Below are 18,434 nucleotides of genomic sequence, written 5' to 3'. Positions count from 1 at the left end.
AGACCTAGCCATTGCCCAGCCCCTGCCACCTCTGCTCTCCCCCAAAACACCAAAAACGCAGATGATCACGAAGGTGGTGATTTCATGCAGCTGCAAAATGCCCTCATGAGAGAAGGAGAAATGTGAAGTTCTGTTAAGAGCCACTGCAGGTTATAAAGCCATCGTACTTCAGTGGGGAAATCCAGGGAAGGGAAAGGGGGTGAAAAGAAACGGCCACAGGACAAGAGCAAGAGAAAGAGGAAGAAAAGGAAATAAAAATCATCATCATCATCATCAGGACACAACAACAGGACGAGAGACAGAGCGCTTTCCATGGGCAGTTCCCCGCGGAAAAGGAGCCACCGTGTCCGTGAAATACAAAACCCAGTGCCCTCCGGCTGGAGGGGGCAGCAGGTGCTGGGACTGGTTTGGCATCCCCTTGGGGCGAAGGGTCCAGTTAGGAGCAGAAAACCCTGCAAGGGAAAGGGGAGAAAGGCTGACCTTAGAGGGAGCAGTGAGGAGCATCTGAGCACCCTGACCATGTTGTAGAAAGGAATTTACAGAGCCCTTTGCACCTGGGTGAGGTGGGCAGGTAAAAGTAACCCTTATCGCTACCTAGAGGTGGGAAACCGAGGCACTCTGTATACAGTGCAGACCCCAGAGTATGTGCTGCGTTGGAGAAAAATTCCTATCAAACCTCAGGGATGTTGGGAAACCCACTCTGGGTCAGCGGGGCGCTACCTGGCACAGCCAGGAGTGCAGGGAAAGAATTGCACCCCAGGCTACTGAGGACCAGGACAAAGAGCAAGATCCAGGCAGCTGCCCATCCTTTATCCTAAATAATCCTGCTCAGCCAGGGAAAATCCCACCACAACAGAGCTGAGCAAATGGCAGGACATGGTAGAGCTGAAACAAACATAGCAAATGTCAAGGTTTTTTACTTCTTTTGGTTTTTACGACAGTGGAAAGAAAAGTCTCTAGATCTTTCCTAACCAGGCATGCAGCAGCCTGGAGACCTCTCCCACCGTGGGTACCTGCTGCCTGCACCCCTGGGGCCAGCCAGGCCCCCCTGCAGCCAGCACTGGAGCTGGGGAGAGCCACCCCTCGCCACCGGTCCTGCAAACCTTCCATCCTGTCATCCGCCAGCTTGCTGGCAGGGGAGCAGAGGCAGGCAGCGGGTAGGACTCTTTTGCTTTGCATCACCATTTGGATAGGACTGTCAGGTCTGAGCATATTGGTACGGCGGGTGCAATAAGCTGGGAAAGCCAGGGAGGATTTGTCCTACTGGGGTGACAGCTATTTCAGAGAGACTGCCAGGCAGCAGCCTCTCCTTCCAGTGCAAAAATCAAATGCCTTTTCTTCAGCCTCTGCTAAGAAGGACCACATGTGTGCCAAAGTAAAAGCTCCCTTCCCCATCCCGCAGCCCACGCGCTTGGGAGACAATTGCAGGGGTTAAAACAAACATGTCAACTCACTCATCCGTATCTTTTTTGCTCTCCTCAATGAATGCAATAGACTCAGATCTAAGGCGGTTAGTCACCTCGTACGTACGCAGGGTGACTCCAAAAATATCCTCGTGGTACCGGCTGTCATCCTGAAACAGAGGTTGGGAGAGGGGCAGTGGGGAAAAAAAAAAGAGTATTTACAAACAGTTGGTGTTGCTGCAGCACCAGAAAGCTCTCGTGTTGTGGGTAGGTGCCAAACACACAGCAGATATTCCGGGGCCTGTCACAAGAGCTGGTGGGGCAAGCAGCGCAGAGGGGCAGGAACAGGCAGGGAGGTGAAATGACCTTCCCAAGGTCACACTGTGGGGCAGTGGCAGAGCTGCTTGGTGCATTAGACCTTGTCAACTGCTGCCAACCCAGGGACTGCCTGGCTATCAGGGGGAGAAGCAGCCCCAGGCCAGCCCGTGTATGAGAGCTTTTGCTTGCAAACCAGCTAAAAATGTGTCTCTGGGCTCCCTCAGGTCCTGGATGGAGTGTGGGGACATGGTGCAGAAGGGGCAGTCCCATAGGAATCGGGCTGAGTTATCCTCCTGGGCAGAAGCACAGCCGTTCAAGCATCCGTCCTTGGGCCTGTGTCCCAAACTGAGCTCATTTATGCTTCAGCTGCAACGTGTTTGTCCAGGGGCATCATCCAGCCAGCCACACAGACAGAGGAGATTTGGGGAGGGGGACCCACAAACTGCCCTGTTAGATTGCTGCAGTGATGGAGGGACAGAGGGGGCTAAGCAAGGTGAGCAAGCCCTGCCTGGGCTACCATGGGTGCCCAAAAGAGCTTGCACCAGCGCTCAGCACAGCAGCAGGCTCATCGCAGGAGTCCAGCGTGGGCTGAAGGGGTTGCAGCCCGGAGCAGAGCTCCTGCAAAGCAAAGTGACTTCCACCGCACACCCAAAGCTTTGGAAGATCACGCTCCCGACCTTGCCCGGGTGCAGGCAGCGTGGGTGGGAGCTGCAATCCCCCCCCCCCCCCCCCCAGCACCCGTCTCCTCGGTGCTGCCGGTTCTGCAGGAGGAGGCACCAGGTGCAGCGCCCGTGGCAGGAGCTTGCATGGTGTCTGGCCGTGCGGACGCTACTCACCCTCAGCTTGCTGATGAAAGCGCCTGCCTCCTCCACCGACAGCTGGCCCTGCTGCCTCACGATGCGCTGAACGGTCTTGAGGACGTCCCCGGCCATGGTGACATCCCCACAGACGTAGATGTGGCCTCCTTGCTCCTTCAGTGCTTTGAACACGGTTTGGGCCAGCTGCTCCTGTAACACGTCCTGCACGTATTTCTGAGGGAGGAGGAGGAGGAGGGAGCTGAGATTAACTACAGCGTCTCAGCCTCATCCACCTGCACGCTCCGGCCAGCTTTGTGTGCACCAGCTGCCTTCGAGGCAGCAGTGCAATGCGTCTTTGGGGGAACGTGGCTGCACCTCGTGCTACCCACAACGACAGAAAAGAGTTGGGGAAAGCAGCAAAGCGTCGTTTTTGCTCTTGCGTTTTCACACCTTCACCATGTATCTCATTGCCAGGCCTGCTCAGGCGGCGGTGGGAATTTGGACCAGACGTTTGCGCTGGTTCTGGGCCACGCCACCGGGTGACATCCCTCCTTGCCCACCTGCTTGGGAAGACATGCCTTTCCCCTCCTCATCTGCTCCCACCCGGTGAGGACGGCTGCAGCTCCCCGGGGTGAAGCGTGAGTGACGTGGGCACGCATTCAGGGTGGTGCAGGGATGGGGATGCGCCCTGGGAATGGGGCTGTGCTGGGAAGGGCACGATCCTGCACACTTATGCACCCAGATCACCCCAGGGCATGAGGTGCCGTGGCTGTGCCAAGGAACCAGCACCTCCACACTGTGCCGGCTGGCCACGGCTGCCCGGGGCTGCGCACCAGGACCGGAGCAGTGCCCACCACGCACCTTTGGTTTGTCCGGTTCCCGGGAGTAGGCTGTGTACAGCTCTCTGAAGACACCTTGGGTTTTGGCAAAGAGCGTCTCCTCTTTGTAAATGTGGTCGATCTTGGACTGCCGGCAGCCAAATACCAGGACCATAGGACAAGGCTTCAGACCTGTGGGAGAGATAGGGGAAGCAGTTAGCCCGGGGACCACCGATAGCCCCCTTTCTGCAAGCCACCTCCCTTCAGATCTGCCAGCAGCCCCAGCATGCTGCAGAAGACTTCCAGGAGCCTTCCCTGGCCTAACTGGGAGGGGAAGAAAAACCAGCAAGGAGGAGGTAATGCACTGCCTGAGCCAGTACACAGCCTGGGGTCACATGGCAGGGGTGCTTGTGCCAGGTTTTGGGGAGATATTAAACTTTTTTTTCCTAAATGCTCTAAATGATCAGCGAAAAATGTATATTTTACATAAATCTGCATTAAATGGCCTTTAAAAACCAATGCCAGCACTATAGTACTGCCATAAAAAACTCGCAAAGTTTTACAGCAGGATTTTCATGGCATTTGTTTTGGGGAGTTTGGGCTGGCCTCCAAATTTGTGCTTGGGACAGCCGCTGCTTCAAGAAGCCCTTTGCCTCTGCTGGGGCAGCCCGGGCAGGAGACTGGACCCCCATCCCCACACCACCAGCCCAGGGTTCCTGAGCACTGCTTGAGATAAGAAACAGGAGGAACAAGCGTCAACCCACCTTTGTGCTGAATTTCAAAAAGCCGCTGCTGCCAGAAGCTCCGGAAAGGGGCGATGCCGGTGCCGGGGCCGATGAGGATACAGGGCACCTGGGGATCCTGGGGCAGGTGGAACCCGGGCGCGCTGCACACATGGAAGACACCAGTTAAACCCAGGTAGGATGCTCCCTCCCTCGCCTCTGCCCACAGCAAGCTGAGACACCACCCAGAGAGGGAGGAGTAGAAAACGAGGTGAAATCCCAGAAAGTGACATTTTAGTGCAGAAGAACTGCACCCAAGAGGGACTCATTTGCTCACAAATCCAGCCTAGTTTTCTCTGTGCCCTTAGTGCTTTGCAAAGAAGAATTGAGGGCAAAGAGCTCATCCTACAAGGGGGCTCACCCCGTCTTTTTCACCCCTTGCCTCCCGTGGGCCACTTACCCTCTTACAAAACAGGGCACTACTTCATCGGTCTGTATCCGATTGAGCCAAGAGGAGCAGACTCCATGGTGGATTGGTCCTTCTCCATCTAGGAGGGGAGAAAAGGAGGTCTGTACTTGGCACACCAGTCAACTACTCCAGTTGCTTTCCTGTCTGAAACCCGCCCTGCTATTTCTCACGTACACACCTCACTGAAAACTTTAGTATCTCTGCATCCATCCCCCACGAACTTGGCAGAAATTTGGCACTCAAATCCCTCTGTGGCGCTACCCAAGATCACCCAGGACCCAGCCCTGGGATAGCTGGACCTCCACAATACTTAGGAAGCACCCAACTTCTCTTTGGTCCTTTTTGGGAGAAGCAGCATCATGCTATGGTGCTTCCAGACACAAGACCCCCATGGCAGCTCCAGATGAATGGCCAGTGTCTTCCCCTGTGTCCTACCTGCTGCAGGGGTGATGGGGTTGTGTCCATCTACACCATGACCAGGGCTGCTTGGACACCTCAGTGCTTGCACAGGTACAGTAATTTGGCTAGTAGTGGCAATGTGGATTTTGGTGTGATGACCTTACATGGATCTTGGAGCCGCCACGGCTGGTACCTGACCCAGATCTGGCATCTCTGCAATACACTGCCCTTTGATCGATGGCCATTCTCTATAACATGGGACAGCAGTGTCGTGGGCTGAAGGAATCTAGTCACTACAGCAGGTAGAAAGGCTTTAAAACAACATCTCTCTGCCAAAGACCTTGTGGTGCTGCCCATGTGCTAATGCTTTTTCCCTGCTCTCTACACCAAGCCTGTCTCCACCGAGCCCTGCATGAGCATGGTACCTCTCGTGCGATAAGAGACCACGGCCACGGTGAGGTGGACCTCGCCTGGGTACATCTCTGGGGAGGAACTGATGGAGTAGTAGCGGGGTTGGAGGAGGGGGAGCTGTGTGAGCAGCAGCGTGGAGGGCATCTGCACCGAGGGGAACTCCTCCAGCACCTCCACAATGGTGGGGTTCTTGGACCACTTCCATTCCTCGTACTCCTGCAAGCCCTGCAGCCAGGGAAAGAGGGAGGGAGGGAGGAGAGAGCTGCAGCATGAACCTCTTTCAAGCCAGGTGCCTCAACCAATATCCCACCGAGCCTATGGCAAAGCTGCAGTGGGTGGCAGTGAAGGCAGGCAGGAGGAGCCCTGCTGTCACGGGTAGAGACTCAGCCTAACCACAGTGTGGGATGAAAATGCCCTGGGGCTGTGGTTGTCTCCAGGGCCTTGGGGTTTGGGGTCTGAGGCTTTACCTTGCTAAGGACCTGCAGACGTTTCTTCTCCTTGTCACTGGTGGCCAACAAAGCAAACTGCTGCAGTAACAGGGGTGTGGGAGGGGTGGTGATGTCCAAATAGTACTTAAAAGCCTGGAAGATGGTGCATGGTGGGACACGGTTCTCATCTGTCCAGTTACTGATGACACCTGCCAGGAGGGAATTCAGCACAACCATGGCATCAGCTGAGCGTAAGAGCCAAGGTGGACAAATTCTTGCTTTTGTTCCCCTTATCAGCTCTGAGACAGTGAATGATGAAGAGCTGGAAAGAAGAGTCAATGAGATACTCTCATGCTACACGTGAGATGCTGTACAATAAGCACAAATTCGAGTCTGATACTCCACCACTTTCAGCCTCAGCCACTCCGAGTTAATAGTTTTCCATCTCCTATTACACTGTGCATGGCAGCAGGGTATCAGATTTATCCCTGAAATATAGTGTTGGGATGGTCCATCAAGATCTCGTAACTCTTCTTTCCAGTCCTAGATATTGCTCTTTCCATGAGAATATAAACACCTTTAATTTTTCTGAAGAATAAGGAAATATCTTCCCCAGGCTCCTGCTCACCCTCCAAACCCTTGCTCTACATCCCAAGTGCAGATGAGCAATGGCTCTGGGCAGAGGACGGTTGAAGGAGGTGCTCCCAATCTAGACAAACACAGCAGTGAGATGGTAAATGGTTTCTCCTGGGGGCCACCCACCTCCCCGAGGAGCTACAAGAACTGCTATAGGGGATGGGCGAGGAGGAGAGAGGCCACCTCTACGCTGAGATGGTCCTGGTTACCTAGAGCTGTGTTCCTCTCCTCCAGGAGCTCCACCTTCACCAGCTGGTTGGCCGGAGGAGCATCTTCAAGCCTGTCGATCAGGGCATTGACCAAGTCTTCGTGGTTCCCTGGGAACACGCCCAAGTGGTCCCCAGGCAGGTACTGGAGTTCCTGGTGTCCGTTGGTGTGGAGGCGCAGGAAAATCGTCAAGCGGCTACAGGGAAAGGAGAAAAAGCAGGATATGTTCTGGGGAGACCTCCAGGGAGTCGCTGAGCTCTGGCCTCAAGAGCCACTGGGTGTGCTGGGCAGTGGTGGCATCTCCAAGCCCTGGTGCCCCGCTGAGCATGTCATCAAAGTTGCAGCAGGGAGCTAGAAAGGAGACTATAGTGCCTACCTCCTCCTGCCACTGACTCACCCTCAGGGACTTTTTAAAAGGGAAAAAACAGTTTAACCTCTTGCTTCAGCAGTTTTATCCTTTCTTTGCACCCTACCACTCCATAAATGCAGCCACCCATCTTCCCATCCTTACAGGCAGCAGGCTGATATATGTAGTGGCAGAGATTTCACTGTATAAGGCAGGAACCACCCTTCACCGGGTTCAGCGTGGCTTCCAGCCTTGGTGATGATTTGCACAAAGACGGTATCCATGGGACATTCGGGGGCCAACGGATAGTTGCAGCACCGCATGCACAGATGCTTGGGTGCACCACGAGTGCATTCAACTCCCAGGACAGCCGCATCTCCTACCTGGACTTTGGGCTCTGCAGGTTCTGGCGTGTGATAAGCCGGGCTGCATAGACGCGTTTTTTGTGGATGCTGTACAGTCCTGCGGAGGAGAAGTCAGTGAAGCAACACAGCAGAGCGTGGCCAAGGCAGACAGCTTCTGGCTTGTGCAGGGCTGTTGGCTGCTGCTGCGTGTTCAGCCCTTTGGACAGGAGCTGGCTGACGCCAGCCGCAGCGAGCGGACCGTGGGTTCAACCACCCCTCTGCCCCCATCTCCTGCAAAGCTTCAGCGAGCCTGGGGGATCAGAACCCCCAGGGGAGAGCCGAACACACGTCCCTTTTGTTAGTGACTGAGGAGGACACCGAAAGCACCCGAACGAGGTGCGGGGACGTGCCCTCACGTGCAGGCACGCACCTCTCGCTGCCAGTACCACCTGGCTGGTAGCAAAGTGCCTGAATTCAAGAAGAGCTAAGCCAGTGCTGCAGATCATCAGCTGCAGGAGCCGTGCTGAGGGGCCAGGTGTCGGTGGGCTGGACCTGCCATTGCACCGCAACGCTCGGCGGAGCGGCATTTGGACAAAGCGAGCTTGGAAAGCTCCCAGGTTTCCAGCTCTTTGCTTCAAAAAACGGGGTCAGGAGGAGGGAGATCAGATCGTATCCCAACATCTCTGTTACAGATACAGACAGGGACCAGCCAGAGGGGCCTGAGACCATCACAAACTGCTCCTTGGGCATGTGAGGGAGGGGAAGGGCGAGACTGCAATGCTGGGGGTTTAACACAGAATAAGTAAGGAGGTTTGGTCCCTTTGCCCCCACCTGAGCCCACTATGTCTTCTCCTCCACCTGCCCCACGCCCAGAGCCCTCCGGAATGACCCCATCTTTGTACCTTGTGTGAGCTCCGGGGCCTCAGCAACATAGGTCAGGCGAAACTTGCTCCTCTTCCAGCTCCGGTCGTTGCTGATGAGGGAGTTGTTTGCTTTCTCGATGTTGACGTCGTCGCCCACGCAGAACACGTCACACGCTGCCTGCAGCACGTACCAGGCTCTCAGGCATCTTCCCGCTGCCCCTGGGCTTTCTGACCGAGCCCCATGACCCCACCTTGTCCCACCCCAACTTGGCCAACACATGGAGAAGAAGCCCCCAATGGTATAGGGCTGTACCAGTGGCCGTGGGCATGGCTCATGGTGCCCTCCTTCCCCAGGCACCTGGGATAATGCAGGAGTTCAACACAGTGCTCACCCTTTGGCAGTCAGCACAAACCAGAGCGTCAGCTCCACCAGAATATGGACAACCTTTTTATTGTGGGCCAGGGTGATGGCCGGGTGTCCCAGTGTAGGGAAGGAGAGGCTGGGTTTTGCTCCAGCTCTGATGAGCAGCTTTGCTCTGTCCCTGTGTCTTTCTCCCCCCTGGTCCTTCTTGGAGCACAAGGGAAGCAGGTTACCTTGAAGACCTTCTTGGCCCAGGTCCTGAAGGACTCCTCTTGGCCACAGAGCTCATCCCCTTCTCCCATGCGAAGGATCCTCTCTCCACCCAACTCCTCCAGGAGGGTGTCCACTGCCCGGGCAAAGGCGCAGAAATGGGGGTAAGCACGCGACCCCAGCCCAAACACGGAGAACCTGCGGAGAGGTGGAGCGTGGAGGGTTCTGCACATTGCAAAAATACATCACGTTTTAGGAAAGAAAGAGGTGCCATAGGAAAAAGGGGCTCTGTGCAGCACCAGCTTCTGCTCTGTCCCTTCTGCAGCAAGAAATTGCTGCCTCCCACCCTGTTCTATTTACCTGACATTGGCCAGAGGCCCCGTGCTTTCGAAGTTGTCCCTGGAGTCAGGGCCATCGCTAGAGGATTTCCGTGCATCCGAGTAAGAGGAGACGCTGTTGAACCGTACCTTGTAGCTCCTGTGAACAGCAACAGCATCAAGTATTAACAGTGGTGACAAATGTGCATGTGGTTCCCGCTGGGCTGCGTGCTCAGAGGGGACCAGATTGTGGAGGAGACCAAACCAGAGCTCAGGGCTCAATATTCCATGAGCAGGCACCATGATCAGTGGCTAGAGCGGTGGCTTAACCTCCCAGGGTTAAGCCATAGCAGCCCATATGTTGCAGCACCCCAGCTGGACCTGGTCTGCTCCATGAGGTCCCCCAGTAACTCCCAGTGGCTTGACCCAGGTGTTGGCCACCACATTGTCCCCAGCGGTGCAGAGCTGACAGGACTTTTGGCTTTACCTGTCCTTCCCTGGGTGCGCATAAGGTTGGGTATATGTCTGAACAGATATTCTGAAGGTTTTTTCATTCATAGGAAGTAAAAAAAAAAAGGAGTGAGAGCAGAGGGGATGAAGAGGGGGAAGGGGAGTGAAGAAAAAAATCTGACAACAGCAGAAGTATTTCTGAATTGAACCATCTTCAAAAATTGCTCTACACAAGAGTTTCTAAATATACTGCCAGAGCAATGAAGCAGTAGTGTGCAGATGAGTCACAGCAGACCTCCTGCACCCAGCACACCACGCACAGGAGACAACCCCTGAGCAAAATAGCTGCCAGGGTCGAGGAGCCCTGTGCCTCACCTCCGCTCCAGAGCCTCCTCCTTTCTGCCCAGACCTCTCACACTTTTCTGCTTCACTCCATCTGGACGGACCCGCTTCTTTCTCTGCTGTCCCTGGGCCATGTCCTCACCGTGGGTTACGTGGTGAAGGCAGGGCAGCACAGCCCACTGGTTTAGATGGGCGTGAAGCCCAAATTTCCCAGTTGGGTACTGGGCCTAAGGTCAGGGCACCGGCAGTTTTTGCTGATATGAATAGGTCCTTGTGGAACGAATAGGTCATGCTTGGTTCTGCACATGGGTCAGGGCAATCCCCAGCACAAATACAGGCTGGGCAGAGAATGGATTGAGAGCGGCCCTGAGGAGAAGGACTTGGGGGTGTTGGTTGACGAAAAGCTCAACATGACCCGACAGTGCGCGCTTGCAGCCCAGAAAGCCAACCGTATCCTGGGCTGCATCAAAAGAAGTGTGACCAGCAGGTCAAGGGAGACGATTCTCCCTCTCTACTCTCATGAGACCCCCCCTGCAGTACTGCCTTCAGCTCTGGGGCCCCCAACATAAGAAGGACATGGACCTGTTGGAGCAGGTCCAGGGGAGGGCCACAAAGATGATCAGAGGAATGGAGCACCTCTCCTATGAGGACAGGCTGAGAGAGTTGGGGTTGTTCAGCCTGGAGAAGAGAAAGCTCCAGGGAGACCCTATAGCAGCCTTCCAGCACCTAAAGAAAGCTGGAAAGGGACTTTTTACAAAGTCATGTAGTGATAGGACAAGGGGTGATGGCTTTAAACTGAAAGAGGGTAGATTTAGATTAGATGTAAGGAAGTTCTTCCCTGTGAGGGTGGTGAGGCACTGGAGCAGGTTGCCCAGAGAGGTTGTGGATACCCCATCCCTGGCAGTGTTCAAAGACAGGTTGGATGGGGCTTTGAGCAACCTGGTCTGGTGGAAGGTGTCCCTGCCCATGGCAGGAGGTTGGAACTAGATGACCTTTAAGGTCCCTTCCAACCCAAACCATTCTGTGATTCGATGAGTCTATGATCTCTTCCTACCATCCAGAGCCATGACCTCTTGGCCTGTCCTGGGGGGGCCACGGGGAATAATTTATTCCCTCCACTTCCACAGTCACCTTTTCTGTATGTGAAGTCTGCTACCACACTACATTTCTGTCTCCTCTTCTCCAGATAAAATAGCTCTCACCCTTTTGATCTGTCCTCGCAGGTTGCCGTTTCCAGCACTCTGACTACTTTTGCTGTCAGATAACCAAGCCACAGGCTGTCCTGGCTCTTAGAAACTCCTGCCAGTCCCTTAAATTACATTTAGAGGTGACTGGGACAGCCAGCACCAAGCTCAGGTGCTTTTGTTCTCCTCAAATCTGCCTGGCTTGCCGTGGGTGACACCTCCACACCCAGCCCACTGTTTCGCCAGCACAGCCCCAAAAAGTGAAGATCCTTGGGGTGAGAACCACATGCAAAATGCCCCTTCTCCATCCAGACACCTCCAGGGCAGCCTGCACGTCCCATTTTGTCAGCTGTCCCCATTAAGGCACGAGGCCATTAGAAACCTAATGGGTTTTTGGCTCGTGAGCCCTGCGGGGATCCATCAGATGACTTGGCTGCACTGCGAGGAGACCACGTCGGGGCTGCTGCGTTGCCAGCAGCCGAGAGGTACAAATCGGTCCCTGCCCTGCCCGGCAGCGTTTGTCACCGCTCTGCAGTCCCACCGGCACTGCTCTGTGCCGCTCAAGCAGAAAGGCAGGCAGTTAAATTGCACTGTACCAATGGCCAGTGCTAATTCTTCCTTAATTAAGGAACAGCCTTTTGCCAGTTGCGAGTATCGCTGTGTTGACTGAGGAAAGACTCCAGAGCAGAGCAGTGTCCCACTTAAGTGAAATATATTGTACCTTATAGCTAAAATAAGAGGAAGCCCCAAAAGATTAACACTTTGCCGGCTGCCCTCACTTCCAAGCCTCTGGGACGTGCACCGAGATGCTCAAGGCTCATCTTCCAGCGATGGGGGATTTTCTAAAAACCCGGAGCCTGCCTCCAAGCTACTGGTTCCAGACTTGCTGTTAGAAACATCACAGCCAGAATTTATAACAGCTCTTATTTTCCCCGAGAAATATTTTCACACAATACAAGAAGTTAAATTTGGTTCTCTCCAGGCCTCCCCCACCTACATCCACATAGCTGGGAACTCCCTTCTACCTCCAAATCTTACTATTTTGGAGTCTCCTGGACAGCCTCAGCTCTCAGATTTGGAGGTAATTTTTGCTTTTTTTTTTCTTTTTTTTTTTTCTTTTCATAAGTGCCTGCCTCTTACAGTTGAAGAGAGAAGCTTTAAAATGCCAGCCCAGGCAACTACAAGCTGGAGTCCACAGGCATGCCTGGCTCGGTGCTTTTGTCCGCCCCTGGGACCTCCACCTGCTCCATCCCCTGGTTCTCCAGGCACATCCCATCCCTTGGACATTTGCAAACTTGAAACCTGCGTGAGGATTTCATACTCCCTTCGGAGAGGAGGGAAGCAGAGAAGCAGGCTGTCCTGGCCGCGGGGCTGCCTGCTTGCTGGGGTTTTGAGTGGGAAGGGAGGGGTTTGGGGTGCTCTTACTTCCTCTCCTCCAGGTTGGAGTTGGGATTCTTCATCTCCATTAATGCACAGCCAAATTTCTACAAAGAAGAAATAAATAAAGGCCATCAGTTTTGCCAGTCTCTGGAGGAAACAAAGTCCTGACCAAAACCTGGGCTGTGGCTCTGCTCTCTGCTTGGAGTTCCCAGCAGCCTGCAAGGCTGTTGTACAGGGCTGGATGAGGTTGTAGCTCCCCAGCCAAGGAGCTGGCACCTTTTGCGTGACACTGACATCAGTTGTACAGCAGGAATTTAGCAACAGATTAGTTACCTGTCTCACAGCAGAGAATAAGTAGATATCCCTATTTCAGAGCAGGCTGGAGGCAGGCAGGCACAGCACCAGGTATCACACAGCACCCACACCTGGTTTGGGCCATTCCAGCTCAGGCTGAGCAGAAAGAGGATGCTTCTCCCCATTCCCCTGCCCACATCCCCGCTGTAGTCACCCATCCCTGCGCTCCATCCTACCTCTCCGTTCTCAGGTGGGTCTCCATTGCCAAAGGTGCTTGTGACCACCAGGACCATGGTTTCATGCTCTAGGTGCACAATGTCATACTCGTCCATGGACATCACCTGGGAGCGACAGAGATGTTAGCCTTTGGTGGGGAGATCTACCACCAGCCAGTCTCCTGGGATGGACCCCAGTCCCCCTGGGGATGGGAGCAGCATACCCTCGCTGACTCCGTGCCAGTGCACTAGCAGAGATCTCCACACAGGGAGGATGAGAGCAAGAGCCTCAAGGGATGTGGACAAACCACGGGGCTACCACCTGAGAGGCAGCAGGCGTATGTATGCTACGATGCCTGCAGGAGTATTAACTGGAAATTAGCTGGAAAAATTCCTGTGCAGGCTTCAATCCAGACCCACAGGGTCATATCCTGGGAGCTGCCGAAGACCTTTGGCAGCTGGGAAGCTCCACATGCATTGAGCCATGTATTTTCCAACAGCCACGTATTTCCTTGGGCCACCCAGATGCGCACGTAATCTCACGGCGGCTGGGAGCTGGTACAATACCTTGGCATCGAAAGCGTGCTTGAAGATTTCACACAGAGTTTTTGCATAGACCTGTGACTTCCCCGTTTCAGTGGCGTACAGGATGGTTGCTTTGACCCTCTTGGCCATGGCCTGTCCCATCAGCTTGGCTGAGAACTTCACAGCTCTAGGAAGCAAGAATAAATCCCAGTAAGAGACCTTCTTTCCTTGTTGGTGCCCCTAGCTCAGACTATTCACACCATTTTATTTATTATTAAATGAACAGCCTGCCTTAAAAACTGCCGCATCACTTTTTTGTTGTTGTTATATGCCAAACAGGGAAGCTATGGAAGAGTCTGTCTGGCTTGGCTTGTCAGAGAGGAAGACTAGATGGGGGGCTTGAAGACAGGGCTGAAGCACCTGAATGGGTATAGGGAAGAAAATGCTAAACCAAGAGTGGAATTGCTCTTTCTGCAGGGACAGAGAAGCAGAAGAAGAATCAGGGGCAGCAATCGCTGAAAGCAGTGACCAGATAACCCCAAAGAAAAAACTGGAGGCTGACCAGAGCCCAAGCTATGGGAGGAACAGTGGCTTCTCCATCTCTTCATGTCTTTAAATCCTACCTGGCTGCCTTTCTGCAGGAGGTGTCCTAGCCGAGCAGAAGTGCCTGGGCTCCACACATCACACACAAAGCCCCGAGACACTGAGGTCAGACGAAGCTGTCTGTAGTCCCTTTGATTTGCACTCCAGCGACGCTATGAACTTTACTCAGAGGAGCAGCCCTCCTGAGGCTGAGAGGTTGCACATTTATTTGAGTGTTTGCAGGGCTGTGTCTAGCCGGCTGCCTCCCGTGGCTGCAATCATGACTGGATGCATTTGCTCCAGTTTTCCCCACTGGCTCAGTTCTGACAGCAGGGCAGAGGGGCCCCGAGAGGTCACCGGCCCCTCTAATCCTGGCCAAGGTGACGCAGAGCTTGAAACGCTGGGTCCCTGTCTCTGCTAGCGCTGCTGGCTGGGCTGGCATCAGCGATGGGGGACAAGGGAGGCTGTCATGAGCCAGCTTTGGCTTGCATGGTGGGGGACCGAGCCTGGTGTGGCAAGTTTGTTATTTTAGGGCCATTGATAATCATATCAACATTATTTTTCCTAAGTGCCTTTTCTAAATGCACCGTCAAGCCTTTAAATGGGGCCACCAGAAAGGCAGGGCTGGATTTAGCCTGCGGTGTTGAAATAGGGAAGGGGCAGTTTTAGGGGGGCAGAGAGAGCACAGGGCATCTCTGTGGCCTTTACAAGAATAAGGGCTACTTGATTCACTTCGACAGAGTGATCAGACCCTGCCCCGGGGTGATCAAGTTCAGCAGGACTCCTGCATCCCCTTCAGATGAGCTATGGGGAACGGAGATTGCAGCTGGACTGGTTCCACTGGCAGGATAAGAGAAACCCAGATTCCCCCTGCCCCTCCTGCCCAGGAGGGAAGAAATGCTCTAGGTTTGGAAAATCACTTGGGGAAAAAAAAAAGGGGGGGAGAGAAGAAGAGGTAGAAATCCCACCAGGCTGGTATGTCCTGCCTTCTCCAGGCAGTTCCCCTCCATATCAAAGTCAGCCTCAGGAACATTTATATTTGCTGCTATGCAATCGCTCCTCAGCAGCGTTCTGCCTATTCAAGTTGCCCCTTTGCTTTCCCAGGATGATGGTGTCCGCTGTCCCCAGGGCTTACAGTGGCCCCAAGGGAGGGTCAGGATGGGCAGGGTCTGCAGGTTTGAACGCTCTGATTTGGCCAGAACCAGCACAGCCTGTCTGAACAGGCATCAAGATCATGCTGCAACCAGTGCCAAGGACTGCTGGGCTCGGTCCGCCACTTGTTCAGCTGATTAGCTCAGATCCAGGCAGGATTAATGGTGAATTACAAAAATAATTCCTCTGCCCTACATCGGGAACAATGGAGATTATTTTTTTTTTAAATTACCTGCCACGCTCACATTTTTATAAAATCATTTATCAATGGCACACACACAAATAAAAGCACTGTTTCTTCTAACTCAATGGCTCAATTAATCTTCCTGTGCTCTCCACCAGCCCCGGGCTGCAGCCCAGACCCAGGCACCAGTGTCAGCCTAAGCAGCACATTCATCAGCTGCTGATCATGTTTATGGATGCACCGTGGAAAATAGCTTACAGAAGGTGACAGCTGAAGAGTGGGAACAAACTGATAATAGGGACTCGGGGAAACTGAAGCGTGGGGAGATGCTGTGAACAGCACAAGGCCACCTGGCAGCCTGGCCACAGATAGCGGGGCAGACCCGGCCGCCGCCGAGCCAGCAGCTCCTACAAGCACCTCTCTGCCAATGGCCCACGGGGGAGGCATTTGGGCCAGGATCAGCCAACGGCTCCAAATTACACTTCATTCCTACGCCCCTGCTAACTAGGAGCTTTGGCAGGGGAGAGGGACTCGTGTGGCCCATTACTAGGGGTCAACTGGCCATAAAGTGCAAATCTCAGCTCGGCCCTGATCCATCGGCTACCTGTAGGGAGATTCCTCATTCTTGTCTCCCCTCTCCTTGCAATGTGGGTGTTCGGAGGTTTAGGCACCCGCTGGAGACAAGTGCTCCTCAAATAGCTGAAGAGTCAGTGAGAAAAAGAGAAATACGGACAGGAGTTTCATCTCGCTCGTGCCAGCATGGCCCTGAACAGTGACGGGTGATCTCTCTGCCCCAGGAGGCTGCGAAAGGAGAAAGAGGCAACGTACCCGCAAGAAGTGAGAAAGCCGTTCCTGAGCATTGAAGGCCACCTTACTGGAGAGTGAACCAGCTTGGGAGAAGAGACTATATGCAACATCTGGTATTCACCTGGTCACATACCTTTCAGTGGTCTAATGGGGTGTTCAAAGGACTGCCTGTTTCTCCAAATGTCCCTCTTGGCAGCTAAAGCCTCTGTGGCCTGAGATCCAGGCTTACAACCCATCCATTTGCATACAACCATAGGGTAGCACTATCAAACAGCACAGCAAGCAGAGCTGCCCAAAAGCAGGACCGGCCCCAAACACTCCAGGGCTTTTTAGAACCCACCGGTACTTACTTTGCTAACTTCTTAAAGCCAATGGCCCTCTTCTTGGTAGGTGTCCCATTGACCCCTTTCCAGACGTGGGTGTTCCAGGGGTCCGGCTAGGAGAGAGAAAAGCAGCAGCAGCTGATGGGCAGTGCTCAGAGCTTTGAGAAATACTGTACCCGCAGCACTGAGCGTTGAATTCCTCTAGTCATGAAGGGGAGGACTAGCTGGCCTCTTCACAGCTCTCAATGTCCTGTATAGGTCCCTGATCCTTGGAGCCCCATGGGTTTCGTGGGGCAGCTGGGCAATGGAGTACGCACAGAAAAATTGCTATGTAATAAAACTTTGCTGGCTTGTAACGGCACCTGGCCAAATGCCTTCTCACCTCTGAGATGAGCTTTAATAGGCCACGAGCAAAAAGAAGGCAGGCAATGCCCAAAGGGGAGAGGCAGTGGAAACATATCCTTCCCCCTCCCCAGCCCACGGTTTTTCGATTTTTTTTTTTCTCCTAAGAGGTGCTTTGGGAAGGGGAGGCAGCTGAAGCAAGGAACAAAAGCACAGAAGCTAATTCAGTGCCCTTGGAGGTGGCTGTCTAAAATCAGGGCCAGGAACCATTGGGGTTCCTGGTGGGTTGGTTACAGAAATGAACAGACTGCTCCTGTTTTGTGATTGTTCCTTAAGGGCTCTTGACTAAAGGTCACATTGTGTGAAAACCACCGGAGCAGGGATGCTTGGCTAATGAGGGCGTGTTTGCTTGGGGCCCTTTTTCCCACGATCTGAAGTGTTAAATAATCCAGCACCAGCATTTCAGCCCACTGCTTGGCCTGCTGGGCAGGAGCTCCCCATCAAATTGTTGGATCCCCAAGCTGGCAAGAGCCATCCACTCAAACCTGCAGGCTGGAGAGAGGAGGGACACGGTGACTGCCAGGTCATTTCCTCACCTACCCATCAAAGTGCAAAATTAGGCATTTCCAAAGGGAGGAACTCAGCTTGATCCAAGGGTGAAAGTTGGGGCCTCAGGTATCCCATGTTCTCACGGAGGGGCAAAAAGCCATTGCCCCTGAGAAAAGGTGTAACATCCAGGGGATTACTACACTACATTGGGGGGATCATCAATTAGACTTGGTCATGGACTTCACTGCCTCGAGGGACAGCTTGTAGAAGGGATTAGGTGGTGTTCCTCTCCTTCCTGCATCTTCTGAGCTCCAGCTCCCACCCTGTTCTTGGCTATACCTTTGGGCACCCAGCACCTGGTGGAAGGTAGGGTGCAAACAGTACCTGGTACTCAAAGGAGGGTGTGAGACGGTAGTTGAGCATTTCCTGATGGAAAACTGGGGTGATGCTGCCAGACATTGGTGGGACAATCCACACCCAGTCGGCAGGACAGCCTCCACGGCATCGGTACTCGTTCTCCATGTGCTTGATAAAGGACTCAGTGGCTGAGTGGTGATCCACAATGGTCACCTTGTCGCTCTGTTGGAGGGAGAAGAGAGCAGAGCCAACAGCTGTGGGTTAATACACCCCAGAAGGCAAACCCCAAGATTTTACATTTGGAGCTGTTTGACCCATATATGCCTCACTCCCATGGTCTTACAGGACTGTACCTTTGGAGATGACAGAGTGGCTGCTGACCCTGGTCTTCCCAACGAGATTGTAAAGCTGCCCTTGTCCTTTCTGAGTAGATGTGCTATGGGATGGCTGTTCCTCCTGTTATTTGTCATGGGCCAAGCAAAGACTAAGATGGCATGAACGGGATGGAGCATCCTCTGCTCAGCCCCTTGGAGAACTCTTCTGTGGCTTGTACAACTCAAGGATCAGCTCTGATCCAGCTCTGGGAAGGACTCCCACCCTCTGCAGTTGGGTTGCCAATGACTAGTTTTGCTACTCGACCTTTAAGTGCAGGCGGGGGGAGAACCTGGGCCAATTCTGGCCTCAGGGATGGGACAGAAG

The 18,434-nt window shown here is 53.8% G+C and overlaps 1 protein-coding gene across 1 annotated transcript in view; it reads right to left on the bottom strand.

Annotated features, from left to right (window-relative positions):
* Positions 1-376: 376 nt before the first annotated feature.
* NOS1 (nitric oxide synthase 1) overlaps positions 377-18,434 on the bottom strand; it is a 40,228-nt gene continuing 22,170 nt past the window's right edge. Inside the window, exons 11-28 of the mRNA XM_049806806.1 lie at positions 17,763-17,957; positions 16,515-16,600; positions 13,482-13,626; positions 12,936-13,040; positions 12,451-12,509; positions 9,093-9,209; positions 8,756-8,930; positions 8,201-8,339; positions 7,338-7,416; positions 6,611-6,804; positions 5,805-5,974; positions 5,352-5,562; positions 4,519-4,606; positions 4,101-4,222; positions 3,380-3,528; positions 2,558-2,752; positions 1,455-1,573; positions 377-452 (exon numbers count right to left, since the gene is read on the bottom strand). Of these exons, the coding sequence (XP_049662763.1) occupies positions 437-452; positions 1,455-1,573; positions 2,558-2,752; positions 3,380-3,528; positions 4,101-4,222; positions 4,519-4,606; positions 5,352-5,562; positions 5,805-5,974; positions 6,611-6,804; positions 7,338-7,416; positions 8,201-8,339; positions 8,756-8,930; positions 9,093-9,209; positions 12,451-12,509; positions 12,936-13,040; positions 13,482-13,626; positions 16,515-16,600; positions 17,763-17,957 (2,364 nt within the window). The 3' untranslated portion in view covers positions 377-436. The remainder of the gene's footprint in view (positions 453-1,454; positions 1,574-2,557; positions 2,753-3,379; positions 3,529-4,100; positions 4,223-4,518; positions 4,607-5,351; positions 5,563-5,804; positions 5,975-6,610; positions 6,805-7,337; positions 7,417-8,200; positions 8,340-8,755; positions 8,931-9,092; positions 9,210-12,450; positions 12,510-12,935; positions 13,041-13,481; positions 13,627-16,514; positions 16,601-17,762; positions 17,958-18,434) is intronic.

Source organism: Accipiter gentilis, chromosome 7 (assembly GCF_929443795.1).
Source record: "Accipiter gentilis chromosome 7, bAccGen1.1, whole genome shotgun sequence".
NCBI classification, from domain to species: Eukaryota; Metazoa; Chordata; class Aves; order Accipitriformes; family Accipitridae; genus Astur; species Astur gentilis.
Note: the sequence above shows the minus strand (reverse complement) of the source record. Positions and strands in the feature narration are given on the sequence as shown.